Here is a 19,905-nt window from a genome sequence, read left to right on the forward strand (position 1 = left end):
TGCGTGTAGGAAATGAGCAGAAATGGGTAGAAGACATATTTGTTCTAAAAATATACGTAGGCTATGTTTTCAAAATCCTGCATTGTAACACTTTATATGTCTCGTAACTGCTGAACAGATCCACATAAACAATAAAATTGAGAAAAAGTGGAATTCATTGGCTGAAATTATATCTGAAAAACTCACCCTCAACAAATGGTATTTGGACTGTTTCATTATAAAACACTGTACAGGTAGTCCTTGACTTACAACAGTTCGTTTGATGAGCATTTAAGTTATAACAGCACTGAAAAAAGTGACATGACTATTTTTCACACTTACAACCATTGCACTGTCCCCGTGGTCACGTGATCAAAACTCTGAGGCTTGGCAATTGACTCATATTTATGACAGTTGCGTTGTCCCGGGGTCATGTGATTCCCTTTTGCGACCTACTAACAAGCAAAGTCGATGGGGAAGTCTGATTCACTTAACAACCGTGTGACTAACTTAACAACTGCAGTGATTCACTTAACAACCGTGGCAAGAAAGGTTGTAAAATGGGGGCAAAGCTCACTTAGCAAACGTCTCACTTAGCAACAGAAACGTTGGGCTCAATTGTGGCCGTAAATCGAGGACTACCCATATAACAAAGTATAGTTCTCAAAAGGTGCAGTGAGGCACTTTCTGGTTTCTGGAGATTAAGACAATTCGTTCACCTGATATGTCCATCACAGGTGAACTTTTCGGACAGCTTTCTATAAAGCCAGGAAAACTACTTTTATCTGTTTATCTGTATTGATGCCATCTTGTGGATAGTTTAAGACATGGCAGGCAAATTTCAAATGACCAGACTTCTTCAGAATCAAAAGGCCTGAGACTGTTAAGAGAGCTGCCCTATAAATCCAAGCGGCTTCAAAATACAGCACCCACACAATCCAACTGTTGGCAGACATCTATAAGATTTGCATAGATCCACCCACATTTCTAATTTTAGTGATTTATCCATTGTAAATACTTGTGAAAGCAAATTGCTGCTGTGGCTGGCCACATGCCAGTTGTTTATCCTTTAGGCTTTCTCTTCTTCAAATTTAAAATCTCAACTGACTGACTTTTATTAGGACTTTGTACAGCACTATGGATCAGTTGTGGAGGGTTACAATCCTTTATCTATAAATCAGATGCAGAAATTTATCTGCGAAAGCAAATAAGCTAGTCAAATTCTGTACACGGCACTCAATTTGCACCTGAGTTTTGCATAGTTGATAGACCTCACTAGTTTTTTTAAAAAAAACAAAATTAAATTATAGATGCTAATGAAATATTCTTATATGTATTTTAAACACAGCAATTTCTCTTAGGAGAACAGTTTCCGGGCAGTCTGAAATTTATGAATATATCATAGGGATTATTTGCTGGTGATTGTTTTCCTTTCTCAAAGACTACAGAATTTTTCTTAGGATAGTCGAAACTTAAATTTGAGTACTAATTATCATTTGATACGATCCTTTGGTTAATAAACAATACACTGAAACTGAGTATTAATTATCAATAGCTGTGAGCAGTTCAAAGTACTTGGCCAAAGTTCATAGAACAGACCACAGGTTTACTGTAGATGGAATTTCTTGTTTGGCATGTAGAACTTCAGTGGAAGGATGGAAGGCAGGACATTAGTTCACAGCCATCATTTCCATGTTGGACCCAACCAGTGTTTTTTTTGTAAAAGAAAAAGGTGCCGGAACTCACACGTCATACAACCCGCCTTGCCTACCCTACAAGGTTCCATCCAAAAAAGGTGCCGGAACTCCATTCTGAGCGTTCTATGAGAAAAAAAGCCCTGGACCCAACTGTGCACAAGTGAGTATGCAACAGAAAGAGTCAAAACCTTGTATATCCACCTTTCCCTTGTGGGGGTGGTGGTGGTCAGGATTTGGAAACTTTTTTTTTGTTTGTACAGGCCCATATTAAGTGTTACACTGTTAATTAACCCCTCTGTTCCCAAGATCTTTGCATCGATGTCTATTTATGGGCCAACAATGGAAAAGGCAAATTTTCTATCCTGAAGAGTTCCTGCACGCTACGTTTAAAGGGAGCCAGCATAAATGTTGAGATAATTTCTTGACCTTAACCGCAGAGCAGCACATCCGCAGCCTGAAGGTACATCCTATTCCATAAACTGACCACCCCCACCCACCCACCCCCGAACGAAAATGTATTGTCCAAGGAGACCGGAAGTTACTATAGCACGTTCTCTGAATGCACGGTCGTTAATATCCAGTAATAGTAGTAACTGTCAGCGTGTCGTGCGATTCAGACTCCGCTGCAAACGCCAGTTTCACATCCTGGCCCGTTGCGCCAAAATTTTCGCCGATTCCCAGCGCGCGAGCGCGCGCGCGCGCGACTCAAGCCAACCTTTGCAAAAAAGCTGTATTTTTCCGCCGGGCAAACTGCTGCTTCCTCCCCCCCCCCCCATTCCCACCTCCCCCCCCCCCACACACACCCCATCCCCTTCCAGGCACATCGCGGCCATCTCCTCCGGCCCCTTTCTAGGAAAGAGGCTGGAAGGCTGGCAGGGCTCAGCCCCGGCGGGACTCTGGGAGCGGGGCGGCGTTGCCCTTTTAAGACGAAGCGTGTCAAGCTCGTGACGTCAGGGGAGTGCAGAGATCTAGTCGCCTCGCCGCTCGCCCCTCTTTCTGTTATTTCAGGCAGATGCGGGGAAGTCGGGGAGGAGGCGGGTGGCTCTCCTGCCCAACGGATCGGCTTGGGGTTCTTTTGCCCGCTCCGCTCTGCAACCAAGGGCGCTGGAAGCCACCTCTGGAGCGACCCCCCTTTCCCGCCGCCGAGAGTTTTCGTTGAATTTGTTCACCTTCCCCCCCCCCCCGCCTCCACCTCCCTGGCTTTCCCTCCTTGCCATGCACCAGGATCTAACCACCGCTAGCGGCGGCGGCGGCGGCAGCAGCAGCAGGAGGAACTTCCCAAACAGGAACCTAATGGCTGCGAAGGTGAAAATCTAAGCGCGAAGTCTTCCCCCCCCCCCAATCCTTCCCCGGGGCTTGTTGCAGAGGAGAGCCGGCAACCATGAGCCCGGGGGCTCAGCACTGATGCCTGCATCGCTGCCCCCGGTGGGAGATTTCCGAGGATCTCCCTCCTTTGGGGCACCGCAGAGCGCGGACCTGTGAGCAGGAGGCGAGCGGAGAAGACGAGGAAAAAAAAAGAGGGAAGGAAAAGTCGACCTGGCCGCTCCAGCCCGCCGCTGAACTTCCCTTGGAACTCCCGAATTGCGCTCCTCCTTGCCCGGCTTCCCCCCCCGTCTTCGCCGAGAGATTTATTGTTTCTTATTGCAGTTTTTTTCCCCGAGACGTCGGCAATCGTCTCTTTAAAATACATACACACCAACACACGTAACCCCCACCCCACCCCCCAGAACTAATTTTGGCCAATATCATGGCGATGAAAGGGGCCGTCGCAAACACCGGGATCTTGTTAGTTACCGCCAACGTTGGATCCTTGTTCGATGATGTAAGTATTGGGGCTGGAGGGGGGGCATTTCCCCCCCCTTTTTTTTCTTTCTTTCCCTCTGCAATAATCTAGGTCAGGGGTAGGCAACCTCGGCTCTTTTATGACTCGTGGACTTCAACTCCCAGAATTCCTGAGCCAGCTTGGCTAGCTCAGGAATTCTGGGAGTTGAAGTCCACGAGTCATAAAAGAGCCGAGGTTGCCTACCCCTGATCTAGGTATCGGTGGTGGTGGTGGTGGTGGTGGTGGGAAGGTGTTACAGCTTGGCCAGCAGCAGCTTGGAAGTGGCACGGGCGGGCCGGCAGAGAGAAGCGGGCGGCTTGGGGTGATCTCGGGTCAAGGAAGGTCCGGGCGAGGCTTTGCCGAGGGGGGAAACGATCCCCGGTCCGCATCCCTGGTCGGCGATCACGACCGCAGCAGCCGACTTCCTTGGTGGCTCGGAAGAGGCGGCGGCGGCGGGGGAGAGGTGGGTCGGTCGGTGCGCGCTTGAGTGGGTTTCCCCCCCGGTCCTAGCGCCCCCCGCGCTGTCTCTCGCCTGGGAGGACGACGTGCGAGGAGTTCAGCTCCCCCCCATCCTCCCTCCCCTCCCGCATTCCGGCTGGGCTAGTAAACTCGGCGTAATCTCAGTTCTGGGGATAGTTGCCAGCGGCGACGCCTCGCGCGTCAGAACGGGGATTCCCTTTGGGCCGCCCAGCGCTGGGAAGCGGAAGGCGCGCGGAGCGCTCTCCACCTGCTCGCCCCTTTGCCTCTTGGCGGGAAGCCGGCGTCGTGGAAACGGTGGCCTCGGGGCTGACAAGAGCTGCCCTCCAGCCAGTCCCGTCCAGCCCGGCTTACTTGAGAATCGTGTTGTGGGATTGGCCCGGGGCTTCTCTTCTGAACAGCCCATCTTTCCTGACTGAATTTTATTTTGGTTTGTCGCCCAGTCAGTCAGTCAGCCGGGTGTTTAAATTGGATCGGGCGTTTTTGTTATTCATATTTTTTTATAAGGATATCCGGAAGAGAGACGGCTTTCACGTATTTCTACGGGTGGTCCTCGACTTACAACGCTTCATTTAGTGACCAAAGTTACAAGGGCACTGGAAAAAGTGAAATGTGACTGTTTTTCACACTTAACGACCGTTGCAGCATCCCCGTGGTCATATGATCAAATTTAGGATGTTTGGCCACTGACTCATGACGGTTGCCGTGTCCTGAGGTCATTCGTGACCTGACAAGCAAAGTCAATGGGGAAGCCCCATTCACTTAACTGCATTCCTAACAGCTGCAGCGATTTGCTTAACAGCAGTTGCAAAAAAGGTCGTAAAATGGAGCAAAATTCACTTAACTGTCTCAGCAACAGAAATTTTGGGCTCAATTGTGGTCATAAGTCAAGGACTACCTGTATAAAATCTGGAAAAAAGCTTTCTGTGTTCGCCTTCACGTGAGTGGATCTGGTTCCCACAATTGCACCTTGTATTGTGAGGGGAAGCCCCCTTCCCTGTGGTCCTTATGATAAGTTCTTAGAGAAAACCTTGGTGAACTAGGTAATTTCCTCACTAGAAAAAAAAGTTGCATTTTAAGAATTAGATCTGAGATGGTTCACCTGCAATCATAATATGTACATTATGAATCAGTTCTATGTAAATAAGCAGGCATGGGGGGGGGGGGTAACCATGAAATGGCCTTCTGTTGTTTTGTTAAGAAAGCTTGCATAGATTTTTTGCCTGTCTGATTATGCAAGGAATGAGAGGGGTTGTGAACATAACCTGTATGTTTAAAAATATGATTTTCCTCTTTAAAGTGATGGATCTTTCTAGGCCTGTTATGTCATATTGTCTTTAAAATGTTTTCTGATAATAAAATTTGGCATATCTTAAATAGATTAGCTTTTGTTTGAAACAGCGCAAATGTGTAAAAAAACTTTTTCTAGCTTCATTCTGAGCACTTCTATTTGAAAAAATAAGAAGGCAGAAAATCACTTTGGCTCCTGGTAGTTACGTAGAGTGTTGATAGGTACACATAAAGGTGAAAGTTTATTGTGTGCATGTGTATACATGAGCAGAAGGCAGAACTGGATTATGCTGAGGAATGTATGATATATTTGCTGTCTCTTATGTTACACCACCATTTCAATTTGTTTATTTGGGAACAGCACAAAGATCTCCGTAAATACAGAAGTTGTTCATAGATTGTGATGCAGCAATATTGAAAAGAATACGTCTGTTTTACTGTAGGTCAAGACTTTCTAACTCTATGTTGCCTTGGATCCCTAAAATAGTAAATGAATTAATGTGTACCACCTATGAATGATTATACAGGTAGTTCTCAATTTACAACAGTTCATTTAGTGCCTGTTCAAAGTTACAACGGCGCTGAAAAAAGTGAGTTACGACCATTTTTCACAATTATGTCCGTTGCAGCATCCCATGGTCCCGTGATCAAAATTTGAACACTGGGCAACTCACTCATATTTATGACAGTTGCATTGTCCCGGAGTCGTGTGATCACCTTTTACGATCTGACAAGCAAAATCCATCTGGAAGCCAGATTCACTTAACAAGTGTGTTACTAATTTAACAACTGCAGTGGTTCACTTAACAACTGTGGCAAGAAAGGCCATAAAATGGGGCAAAACTCACTTAACGAATGTCTCGCTTAGCAACATAAATTTTGGGCTCAATTGTGGTCATAAGTCGAGGACTACCTGTACTTATTTTAAAAAAAACTTTTATTATCTTTCTCAGTGGATTTAAAAACTTTCTGACGGCGTGGGCTTTTTGCATTGGACAATTATATGAAAGCCATCAAGCCTGCACAGGCAAGGCTGAAATTCTATTAGAACATGATCCAGGCATTGCCTGAATCACTGCCTGATTATTTTTGTGGTCAAAGAAGCAGCCTCTGACCAGGGTGGAGCCCAAATTTCCAAGTTTTCTCAAAGCCATTGCTGCCCACTTCACTTGCTACTTCCCTGTGGCAGCTTTCTTCTTTTTCTACATTGACAGAGCAGCAAGTAACAACCTCTGTGGTCCATGGCATTTCTGCTCTTGCAGGCATCAACAGAGTTGGTAAACAAAATCAGAATTATTTAATTGCTTCCCATCTCTTTTGCCACTAGAGTATGAAGCAGAGATATGACTGGACTTTGGCTGTGGTTATCCAAGGCCAAAGAAATTTGCCTGTGCTTGCAAATTAGATTGCAATGAAGATCTGTGCCACAGCCTGTGAGATGAGAATTCCGCGACACTTTGGAACAGTGTCCACTATTTTAAAATGCTGCCTTTTATCTCACTAGTACACAATTTAACACAGTTTTAAGCCTTTAGTATAGTGTTGATATCCGAGAAGTGTTAAGAAAAAGAATACAGCTGTGACTTTTATTACCATAGTCCAGGAAAAGATATAAATCATTTTTTAAAATATTCCAGTAAACGGTCGTGGAGAATGTGGCACAACTTTTGTAAGTTGGATCAAGAACCCACGCCCTATTTCCAACAGAGAGTAGTAAATCACCAGAATGGGGCAATGTCATGCAGATCAACTAATACAAGTGTCATGTAATCAGAAACCTCTCAGTGAATAGAGTTTTGTTGAATAGAATTCATTTTAAAAATTCTGTCCCGAAACATTTCTGCCATTTTCAAAACAGACTGCATAACTCTTGGGAAACCAGAAAAGCGTGTGATTCATCACTGAGCATGGTATGGGATAAAATGTGTTACATATATTTTCAGTGAATAAATACAACTAAATGTGGCTGAATTTAGAAATGAAACATTTTCTCCCTTTCCCAGTTTATTGAATATTGGAGTGACAGCTACTGTAGTCACAACTCTTAGCGATTGGGCCTAAATTTGATGTAAGGCTTATTGGTGGCCAGTTCCTATAGCAGTAAGCCTGTTTTAATCTCACAAACTGCCAAGCAAGAGATTCTAAATAAACAGTGCATGTTTGAAAATGAAGTAGTTTGGACAAAAAATGAAATATGACTGGCTGAGGGTGCTGCGTTTTTAAAATGGGGCCTGCAAATAGATTAAAGTTGCATGGCCTAAGAACATACTGTTCCCAAAACTAGGATTTCTGGACTGCTCTACCCAATATGAATGCTGCTAACTACACATTCCCTGCTGGTTATACTTAACAGCTGTTTATCAGTGGTTTTCTAATAGGTGCAGAGACTTTTGCAAAAAACAAACAAACCTACTTTCAGTGAAAGTATGTGATTTATTAACTGCTCAGGAATGGGAATAATCGAATAAGTTTCTGACTAGATGTTCACAGAATATGTTATTATGCATATTTATTCAGGAAGCTTTATTCCTTCTTCAGTGAGATTTATTTCTTCTTGAAACATATGTCGTCTAAAATAATTGTATTTAATGGGGAGCGGGGGAGAAGACCTATTTTTTCAGCTTGTTGCTGGCGGAATAGGCCTGGAGACTGAGAAGTGAAAAAAATAGAATTGGGACAATAATTACAAGTGTTGTCCTATGGAAAGAAATATGAGTAGTTTCTACATGGTAAATGAAGGTTTGACATTTATAAACTAAACTAGTAGATATATTTCCTTGCTTATTATTTCTTATTATTTGAGGAGGGAAATCATTGTATTTAATTTGAAACAAATTAAGCCCTCGGGCTTACAAATGAAGCGCTTCTGTGGGTGTTTGTAAACTAATGTTTATACTTGCAAACTAATCTTTTCCCCCCTCTGAATTCTGGTTAAATATGATTTTTGGAATCAAATTGGTTGCTGAATTGTAAATAATCAAATTTAGTTTTTTTTATTTATCTTCATGGTGGATGTAAGGAGGCAAAATAATGATAACAATAGAATGATTACCCAATTGATGGTGGTAGGATATTTGCATTTATGTATTTTGGGCAATATTCTTTAAATTTTGTTTTGGCTCTCACCTCATCTCTTTCATTCTGTCCTTTTTCCTTCACTCCCATTGCCATCCTGTTTTCTTCCCTTTTTGTTGTTTCTCCTGGAAAGAGAGAAAAGCCTGTATTTGTGTGTTTCTGTAGGCCAGAAGTCTTTGTGTGAAGGAGAGATTGGTAATATATGCAGATAATTGTAAATGCAATTTTACGCATGGGACACCATATGGGGGCAATTAATTTTAATTAACATGTATTAGTTCAACTCCATTTATCCATTCCTTGCTGGCCTTGTATTAGAATTATGGCTTCTGGCAGGTGTGCTTTTTAAAATTATCAATCAATTTAAAAAAAATATATGCAGCCACCTACCTAGCCAGTGTAGCCAGTGAAACTTTGGAAGACAGAGTAAAAACATCACTCCATTACCCGCACTACAATACACAAATAAAAGTTGTCGCACAAGAAAATCTCGGGTCATACAAAATTCATAGACACTCATGATTGAGGCCTCTTAGGCACCATCCTGGCCTCCATGCCTGAAAGAAAAACAAGGTTTTCACCATCTTCAAAAATGTCAGCAAGTTGTTCCATTTACTAGGCAGCGCTGCTGATGTGCAAAAGTCACTGTCCTGGCCTGTTTTGAAGTACGGCGCTCTCATGCTATACAAAACCTGGTGTGACACTCAAACCAACAGTGCACACCACTGGTTTAACATTTCTTCTTTTTGCCCAGTCTTCTGCTTTTGTGGTTTTTTCAGGTTAAGTGGAAAAAGAAACTAGACAAATATTTAGAAATACCAGTTATAAAAAAATGTTTATATGCAGTCCTTCTTACTGAAACATCTATTCTAAGAAAAAGCTGCAAGCTTTTAGCAATTGAAAAATAGATTTGTATAGTGAAAACTGTATTTGGAATATTTCAGTAATGTGCCCTAAAACTGCTGCTGGTTATTATTTTGATCCATTGCGCAAAATGATGAGAACTCAGATTTCCTTTATACTTAAAAGATGTCGTATCACAAGAAAATAAAATTGTGAGATTAGACTAAAAAAAAAGATTATAAAAAAGGTCACAACATTTATTTATTTTTATTTATTTTTATTTTAATTCCATTTATATCCCGCCCTTCTCCGAAGACTCAGGGCGGCTTACAAGCTTAGCATGGACACAACACAATACATCAGTGCTTTTTTTGTAAAAGAAAAAGGTGCCGGAACTCATACATGTCATACAACCCGCCTTGCCTACCCTACAAGGTTCCATCCAAAAAAGGTGCCGGAACTCCGTTCTGAGAGTTCTATGACAAAAAAAGCCCTGCAATACATACAAAAAGCAAATAATTACCTCAGGAAAATGAAGCTTATATCCCAGGAATCACCAATCCAATATAGAAATTGGACAAATTGATCAAGAGAACCCTCAGTGACTTAACTAAGAAATGTCAATTCACAAAAGAAGAACAGTATTGGGTGAAAAGTAGTGGACCCATCTTCCCACACCTCAAAGGGCACCCCAAAATATACAAACCTCTTCATCCGATTGTGTCATTACTGTACAAGGGGTCCCAACATACTACAAAAATCTTGAACAACTCCCAAAGGGGAATTAATGTTTTATCAGCTCCCCACAGTGCCTCCAGAAAAATCAAAGAATTAAAAATAGAAGATGAAATTATGATTTAATGTGATGCCACAACACTCTTGACATCCAGAGATCCAGAATTAGTGACAGAATCCATGGCAGCAGTACTGCACAATATACCTATCTAGCCAAATACCTTAAGACTGAAACACAGAATCATGGACCTTGTCAACTTCTGCCTACCTTCCTACTTTCAGTTTGATGGACAAGTATAGCAACAAATCAGAACATCCAAGTGATTACTATTCTCAAAATTTATAGCAGAGACTGTAATGCAGCTCTTGAAACTACAACACACCCACACGTACAACCAAGTATGAGCCATGCAAACAAGTGAAGCCCCATCTACAGGATGCAGGCAGCACGCAAAAGCACACCACCTGCAGTCTGCAGAAAAACCTCTCTCCTTGGAACCAGTCCCTAGTGCCCAAAAGGTTGGGGGCCACTGCCTTAGCATACAAACCAACTAAAGCCCTCAAAAGATCTTAAAGAGCTAGCAGCTCAAGAAATAAGAACAGGAGTCATCTACAATAGAGGTTCCCAACCTTTTGGGCATCAGGGACCGGTTACATGGAGAGACAATTTTCCATAGACCGGGTGGGGGCATGGTTTTATGTGCTGCCTGCATGCTGTGAATGGGGCTTTCCTTGTTTGTGCGGACCAGTTGCTGGCATGCCGTGGCCCGTGGTACTGGTTCACGGACCAGGGTTGGGGACCCCTGATCTACAAGATACAGTGTCTTACTGTATAGGACAGACAGGTAGAAGATTAGCAGATCATATCCAAGAACATCAACCAGCAGTCAGAAGACATGATGAAAATTCCTTAATCTCACAACACACGGACAGAGACTCAACCATAGTTTTGACTGAGAAATTGAGCATCCTGGATCGAGCTAGATGAAAAAATGCTAGGGAATTACTGGAAGTTTGGCATTCAGACAAATCAGCCACTGATGTACATATAGAGATAAACAACATTTACACACCATTTAAAAGAGAAAATAAAAAAGCTAAAAAGGAAACAAAAAACCTAAAATATATTCTCTCCAGCAGTCAGTGCCCAAATAAGCAGGGATTAACGCCAAATAAATTAGCAAGCAGAAAACAATACCCCAATCAAGGAAATGCCAAGGATAACACACACACACACACACACACACTCGTTGCCCATCACTGGCAGGGCAAGATATCACATATAAACAGAGACCAAATTCCACATTCACTAGCACTGAAGTTACCTAGTTGGGGAATGAAACATATGCAAGCAAACAACCAAGCTCAAAGAGCACCAAGAACTCTTTATTAAGTATTTTGAAATTACTGATATACTGTTCTTTCCTCTCCACCATCCTTTTCCCCCCCAGTTTCTTCTAGATGGATTTGGAAACGTAAGGCCTCTTTTTATTTGATCACACCAGCGAATCTAGGGTAACATCAAATGGCAACGATCAAAGGTTCAGAGGTTTATAGCTAAAATTTATGTTGACTTGTAGCTATTTTTAGTCTTTGCTCCAACTATAATTAGAGCAATGTTGTTAACTTTAGATCTTTGGAACAGACTTAAGGGAGAAAGAGTTACTGTTTGTTTAGTGTTGATACTTCAATTGTGGGACACCTTTCTCTGGTATTTATTGCTTGCACATTTAACCTATCCTGCTTTGAAAGATCTTATAATGTATAGAATGGAGGATATACAGGATTTCAATCTCCATACAAAACTTAATATTACATAAAGTAAAAGCTTTGGGGAGGCATGAATCCTTTCAAAGTTGTTTTCCCAAGATTTATTTGGAGTTTACCAATGGATTGTGGTAACAGGTTCATTGTTTTTCTGTAGAATGCCAAGTATGTTCCCTTCTTCCTATTCGCTGTCCAAGTTACCAAAATGTTAAATTTTAGTCATAGTGGGAACAAAAGACCCACACTAGTAATGTCAAATGGACTTCAGATAAAAGAAAAAAAGATGGTTAAGGGCTTTTAGAGTAATTTCTTTCTCTAAGTTAATTCTGTTTAATCTGTGAATTATTGTTGTTGTTAGTTGCTTTTTACTATCAGTAAAGAAAAAAAACCATCGAGACAATAAACCGAGAACTAAAGGAAATGAAGATAGAGAAATTGCTTGAGAGGGTGTGTGTTGATGTATGTGTGTATTTGTGTATATTTATATTAGACAGACATAGACACACACACATACACGTACACTAGGTATATCCATATATGTGTGTGTGTGTATACATGATTATTTTGCAGTATAGTTTTTATATTAAGTTCAAAATTACAAAGGAAAATATATGAGGAATGCAATGTATTTGTAAATGTAATGTAAATACATTATGTGACAGTATTATGTGTTTGCATGTACATAATTACATTTATAATCACAACAAAAAATACATTTTCAATATAGTCAGTATTTTTACCCAGAGTAATATTTATTCACTGTCATGATCGGTGTGCTACAAATAGAAGTGTAAGTTTTAGGAGTAGCAATTACCCCCATACACCTTTTGCAAGGAAAAAATTAAGGTGGAATTAAATCACTTTTTCAAGCAGCAAATCCACTGCCAAACACCACATGCCACAGTAGGGAGATCTACCTAAACCAAATACTTTCCAGCATTCTGTTCCCACTTGTTATTTCTCATGCTGTGTCCTTCATTTAAGGGACAGATTCAGCTAGCAGTATTCTTATCCTAAGAAGGTGCAGCAAAGGTTATGAAAGGAATCTCAGCGTATAGATCCTTACATTTCAGGAGACTCTAGCTATTTTCTTTCAAGTTTGGTTTGGTCATGTATTGTGATTTTTCATTAAGGGAAACGCAGCTGCTGATGAAACTTTTAAGACCAGTCATCTCTTATTTTGTGTCTGCCTGATGGATGGAAAATTCTGTTATCTCTAATCAGGCTAGTATTCATGATGTACTGGTTGACATTAATTGGTGTGAGGGAGATTTGGGAGCATTTTAAGGTTTATTTTAAAAGTGGGCAGGCAGAAAGCACTGTTGCTTTTGCATTTAGCTTGTAGCACTATCATAGTGTTTAAAAAATAATTATGTAACTTATAAAAGCGGTATTTTCCTGGATTACTCTCCGTGGAGTTTTATATGCGGGCTTCATATTTAAATAGAAATATTTACCTTTCATTTTTACTCCTAAGAAAACTGAGATACACACTAACATGACAGGAAACTACATGACTGAACTGTTTGGGTCTATAGTTTGTCGACAGGGTCATCATTTTTTCACAGTTCTGTGACTGTGGCAGAAATGTGTTACACAGGCATTATCAGGTATAAGTGGGATGGTTTCTAGGGTGAAGGCTGGCCTCTTTTTTCTGGCCTTTCTAGAAATGGTCCCACTGAATGAATTTGGGTTCACAGATTGAAAATGTGCCATCCAGTCATAAACAAATACAAGGAAATAAACCATGTGATTTTGTCCAACATCAGTGATTAATTGGAGTGGGTGGGTGGCCATATTAAATGGCCACCTCCTTTGAAGATAAGAGCATGCTAGCAAGTTTCATCTTTTGAGTATTATTACAACGATCAGATTCCCAGAAAATACATTCATTCAATCATGTGGAAAACATATATGACTACCTATCTTATACACAATGTTCTAGGTGACTTACAATTCATTTAGTGGTTAAAGCATCGAACTAGAAACTGGGAGACTGTGCGTTCTAGTACTGAAAGCTGGTTGGATGAGCTTGGACCAAGAATTCTCTCTCAGGCCAACCTACCTCACAGGGCTGTTGTTTTGGGGAAACTAGAAGGAGAGGGGAAAGAGCGTTAATGTAAGTTCACCATCTTGAGTTGTTTATAAACATAATAAAGGTGGGAAAAATAAATTCAAAATATCGCAAATCCCATCACAGTACCATGAAATCTCCTCAGTTCCACATTTGCATTTGGCTGACTCACTTCTATCCTAGCCCCATTTTGCCTGAAGAGCCAAATTTTCACAGCTCCCCTCGAAGGCTAAAAGATTGGGGGAGCTCTGAATCTCAGGGGGAAGCTCTTCCAAAGGGTCTGGGCAGCCGCAGAAAAGGCACGTCTCTGAGCTCCAACCAGATGGCAACATTTAAGGGAAGACCCGGAAAGTGCCCCCCCCCCCCCCCACCTATTTGATCCAACATTGTCTCAGATACATTGAGCAGTTTCAGAGGCCAGGAGAAAAACAACGGCTTGTTCTGACTGGAATGCTTTGCAGCAAACTTTCAGCTTACACTTTTTGTTTTCCCCTCATTGACTCAGATATAGCAGCAAAGGGCTGAGTGAAGCTTGGAATTTTATTTTAAGTTATGTTTCAAATATAGTTAACCCTAACTTTGATTTGCTTGAAGTCAACTAAATTAAAACTAAACCAAATGCTCTGAGCAGAAGCTGCTTTGTTTCAACTAATTAACTATGGTTAACCAATAACAATATACTAGGGATATGCTGTATAGTAAGGTATTGTTAACTATACACACACACACATGCATACACACACACAAGCACGGTGCGTGCGCACACACACACACACTAATGTTATCTATTGTGGTAATAAGTTAATTAGATGGGATGTAAAAGTCAACTGTGGCTAATCAAAACATCTGAGCTCTTTCCTGTATGCGTGGGAAGCAGGCTGAGTGCAGTTAATTCTTATCACTGAAATATTGGAATCGGTTTCCCATTCCCTCCTGCTTTCACATTTTCATGTACCTTCCATAGGTCTCGCCTTTCCCAGCAGCTTCCATTTCACATCCCTCTCCTGTGATTTGAAAATCCAGCCTGCCACATCATCAAAGCGGGACATCCTCTGAGCCCACTGCAGAGGCCTCTGGAATGATGCAGTTTGGTCCTGCCACTTTCACTAAGTACCTCCCCCCTTTTCATTGGTTTAGGGCAGGGCGTTTCAACCTTTTCACCCATTGTACCACTTTTAGGATACGGCAATACCCGAGTACCACCAGTTTTAATAATAATAATTTTAATAATTTTATTTATATAACGCCCTTCTCCAGAAGGACTCAGGGCGGTGAACAGGGCAGATATATAAAAAATACAAAAATACAAAAGTTAAAAGAAAATTAAACATATGCCCAACTAAAAACAGTAAATACATATATTAAAAATAACAATAAAAACCCAACCCATCCCCCATCAGGCCAGGCCGGCTTGTTCAAATAAGAGTGTCTTCAGATCGCGACGGAAGGAGCGAAGGTCGGGCGCCATCCGGAGCTCAACCGGCAACCGATTCCATAGCTCCGGGGCGCCCACAGAGAAGGACCTCCCCCTGGGGGCCACCAATCGACATTCTCTGATCGGTGGCACCCTGAGGAGGCCCTCTCTGTGGGAGCGCACAGGGAGGAGGGAAGTTGATGCCGGCAGCAGGTGCTCCCTAAGGTACTCTGGACCCATGCCATGTAGGGCCTTAAACACCATTACCAGTACCTTGAATCTCACCCGGAAGACAACTGGTAACCAATGCAGCTCACGGAGCAGAGGTGTAACATGGGAGTATCGGGAGATTCCCAACACAACTCTTGCTAGTTGCCTAGCAAGGTGTGAAAAACTTGATGACCAAAAAAAAAAAAAGGAAAAAGTGATAAAGTACAGGTAGTCCTCGTCTTACAACAGTTCGCTTAGTGACTGTTCGAAGTTACAGTGGCACTGGAAAAAGTGACTTATGACCATTTTTCACACTTATGACTGTTGCAGCATCCCCAGGGTCTTGTGATTTACATTCAGATGCTTGGCAACTGATTCATATTTATGACGGTTACAGTGTCCCAGGGTCACGTGAAGTGACCAAAACCTGCTGCAACCACCCAGCAGACGGAGCGGGGGGGGGAAAATAAAAACCAAACAGTCCCCCACTGCCAATTCTCAACAGAAATGCTCACGACAATGAAAAAGCAGGCAGGCAGGTGTATTGCTCGCCTGGTGCCTTGGGTGGGGGAAACGGGGCAGCTTTACCCCCCCAAATGCTGCCCTCTCATGAAAGCAGGATGAAAACTCCAAAAAACGACTAGGAAAAAAGGTTAAAACAGATGAGTGTCTCTTCTGAACAAGAAAAAAAAGATCACATCCGCATCCAGCTCTTGGGGGTGGACTGGGGGATTTTTATTTTTTGCCTCATTTTGCTCTTTTAAAAAGACCGCCCCCCCAATACCAGAAGTCACGCACCATCACCATTCGCCTGCTGTGTCCCCCACAGACCCAAATCCCTTCTTTCCCTTCCTTTGAAACCAACAGCACCCCCCCCATCCTCCCATTCCTCCTTCTGAATTACAATGAAAGAAAGCCACGTGTTTTTTTTTCTTTTGTGGTCTTTACAAGCCATTGGGAGACACTTTTCTTTTTTAACCTTTTCCCCTTGTCATTTTTGGGAGTTTTCATCCTGCTTTTGTAAAAGGGCAGAATTTGGGGGGGGGGGTGTAGTTGTCCCCTTCCCTCCCCCCAAGCCACAACTGAGTGAAACGCCTGCCTACCTGGCCGCACTCTTCCTCCTGTCCGAGGTTTTCATTGTTGTGAGCATTTCTGTTGGCATCAGGTATGTGTGTGGGGGGGTGTTTGGTTTTTATTCCCCCACCCTGTCTGCTGGGTGGTTGCAGCAGGTTTTGGTCCCTTCACATGACCCTGGGACACTGTGACCGTCATAAATATGAAATCAGTTGCCAAGCATCTGAATGTAAATCACAAGACCCTGGGGATGCTGCAACATTCCAGCTGATCGGCACTTCTTCTGGGCTCAGCAGATGCGCCAGGATCAGTCCCGCTTTCCAGCTGATTGGTGCTTCTTCTGGGCTCAGCAGAAGCACTAGGATCAGTGCCGAGCTCCATCTGGAGCCTGGCGCTCATCCTGGCGCTTCCTCTGAGCCCCGACAGCCCTGCAGCTCCAGCCATCTCTCGCTCAGGCTTGTGCGGTGCTGCCGCCGGTTCAGCTCATTCCCCTCCCCTGCTACCACTTTTCTAGGATGGTCGTGTGCCAGGTGCCAATGTACCACAGGTGGTACGCGTGCCACCAGTTGAAAAGCCCTGGTTTAGGGAAGTCTCCATAGCATCCTGTTAATCAATAGGATGGAGTAGGACTCCTTTCCTTTGCCCAGGGATTGGTGGGATTGTTATGTTACTTGTTACTCCATTGGGCTTCCTACAGCAAAAATCACTTTCCCACATGAACTCAACAAGGATGTGATCGTATAGAAACATCTTCACTTTTTAATTAAATAAAAATATATGTACAAAAATATTTAGGCTAACCACAGCAACTGTAAGCCAGTTATATAGTTAGCTCCCTGCTAACCCCAAACGATTGAAGTAACAAACATGAAGTAGACAGAAAGTTTACCACACCATTCTGAAAGGGAGCTATGAAATATCACAGTAGACAAATGGAAGCATCTATTTTTGGTTAGTACCCTCTAAGCTGAACTATGTCTTCATGGAGAAATCTCTAGAACAGTTTTCTCCATGTTGACACTTTCCACATGTACTGGATAATAACTTAGTATTTTGTATCCTGGCTGTAAAGGAGTCACCCAGTTCATGGAGAAACTGCCAGTTTGCAAAGCTCTGCTCTGGCTAATGAGAAGAAAAGCATTGTGTGCTTCTTCTCATTCTCCCAATGTTCAAGTTTTAGTTCCGTGTGTTACTGGTAAAGATTTGAAATGACTCACATTTGTTGCTGTCATCCTAAACCCTTGGGAGTTTGATGTACTCTTTTTAAAGTGTAGTCTTTGTCGTACAATTTCAAGTGTTGTGACTCAAGATAGCAACAAATATTTCCCCTCCCATGACTTTGCAAACCTGCTTTCTTTATGTTATTGCAGCAAGTAACCTAAATTTGGAAACCCAAAATTCCCACGGGAACTGCAAAAGTCATTTTCCCATACGAACCTTTGGCAAAGTAAACTTCATTTGGTGTTAGAAATGTTATCTGTCCCACCTTTCTTCTCCGCATATCTAGTATTATAATTTGATTTGATAAATTAGATTAGATTAGATAACCTTTATTGTCATTTTTTTTACTGTGGGCACAACGGCACACACTAAAAATGAAATTTAGTTGCTTGCTCTCAAAGTGTGCACATACTTAACACACATTTAAACATACTATATATAACATACGTATAGACCTACACCCTTACATATAATGATGATAACTTTATTGTCACTTTGAATGTACACCAATCGGCATACATCAAAATGAAATTTCGTTGCATACAGCTCTCAAAGGGTCACCACCTCCGATATATACTTCTTGTTCGTGGCCCGCTCAAATTTCACATTGTCCATTTTAGTCTCTAGGGAGTGAACGATGGCACACAGGACAGATGGAAATGGGGCTCCATGTGGATTAGCCCTCAAATTTGCATGTATTTTGACAACCTCGCCTTCTTTCCTTTTTCTGATCCTGACCCTTCCACCTTTTCCTTAAAGAGGCCTTGCTTCTTTTCGCCCCTGGAGCACGCTGCCGACGCCACCAACTCCTCCAAAAGCCTCTCTCTCTTCCTCTGGGCCTGCCGACAGCCTCATCCAGTTCCTTCGCCCCATAAGCTCCAGGTCCTCTCCTCCTCTGCCTCCTCTGGAAACAGCCCTGATTTGCAATACAATCCATCACTGGGCCAGCAGTCAGATCTTGCTGCTGGTAGAACAAATTCAAACAGTGCCAACGACTTTTAACGGTCTCACCAACAGTTCCAAAGCAACTAGAAACTTGCCATGCCAGCAAAGATTGTCGGTCGTATGTTACCTTAGTTCCACCATGTTGATCAAACACATTAAAATCTTCCTGATCATGTGGCCTATAGCCCTTACTATCCCTCCCAAAACTATTTGCCTTCAAGAGCCAATGCAGCCGCAGCCATTCCAGGCGCCGCCATCTTAGATCATATAGAACATATAAATATTAATCACTGTCCATCTTGAATACATAAGGGAAGGAGGAAGCTTTAGAGTTCACAAGGTTAATACTGTATGGAACAAAACTGTGACTGAATCTGGATGTTCTGCTTCGGATACCACGGAGCCTCCTCCCAGAAGGTAACAAGGAAAACAGGTTGTGAAGAGGATGTGTAGCGTCCCAGACAATCTTGCAGACCCTGCTTATGTGCTCTGTCCTGGATGGAAGGGAGGGAACTGCCAATAATCTTTTCAGCCATCCTCACCACTCTCTGCACTGCCTTTCTGTCTGAAGCAGTGATGCTTCCAAACCTGACGCAGGCTCTGCTGTGTCCACTTCACCAGTGTCTTGCTGTTGAGCGACCAAGCCAGCCTACTCGTTCACTGCACACCCAGGAATTTGATGCTGCTAACCATCTCCATCTTGATAAATTGTCTCCTTAAAGATTGTACAGATTTTATAGGCTGGGACATCTGTTTATCCTTTGGGATTTTATTCCTCTTGGTAATTTATTCTTGGTGGAACAGACTGAAAATGTGCTCAAGTCTTGTTCCTGTGTTGGGAAATGTTACAGCTGATAGACACAAACAGTACACTTGTGATGTAAATGTTAATGATGATTTTACATTTTCAATACATGTATTGATACAAGTAAATATGACAGGATAATTAAATTGCTTAAATTGTAGAAAAAGGATGTTACCTCTAGTTCTGTACTACAGGTGGTCTTTGAGTCATAACCACAAGTGAGCCTCACATTTCTGTTGCTAAGCAAAACCTTTGTAATATGAATTTTGCCCCATTTTACAGCCTTTCTTGCCACAGTTGATAAGTGAATCTGACTTTTTCATTGACTTTGCTTGTCAGAAGGACGCAAAAAGTGATCACATGTGACACTGCATCGGTCGTAAATACGAGTCGGTTGCTAAACATCCAAATTTTATTCACGGGACCATGGGGATGCTGCAATAGTTATACATTTGAAAAATGGTCATAAGTCACTTT

At 42.4% G+C, this 19,905-nt stretch overlaps 1 protein-coding gene across 1 annotated transcript in view; it reads left to right on the forward strand.

Annotated features, from left to right (window-relative positions):
• The first annotated feature begins 2,725 nt into the window (after positions 1–2,725).
• Positions 2,726–19,905, forward strand: part of INPP5A (inositol polyphosphate-5-phosphatase A) — a 322,080-nt gene continuing 304,900 nt past the window's right edge. The window contains exon 1 of the mRNA XM_081329302.1: positions 2,726–3,498. Within this exon, the coding sequence (XP_081185428.1) occupies positions 3,424–3,498 (75 nt within the window). The 5' untranslated portion in view covers positions 2,726–3,423. The remainder of the gene's footprint in view (positions 3,499–19,905) is intronic.

The sequence above is a fragment of the Vipera berus genome (genome assembly GCF_964194415.1).
Source record: "Vipera berus genome assembly, chromosome: 5".
Taxonomy (NCBI): Eukaryota; Metazoa; Chordata; class Lepidosauria; order Squamata; family Viperidae; genus Vipera; species Vipera berus.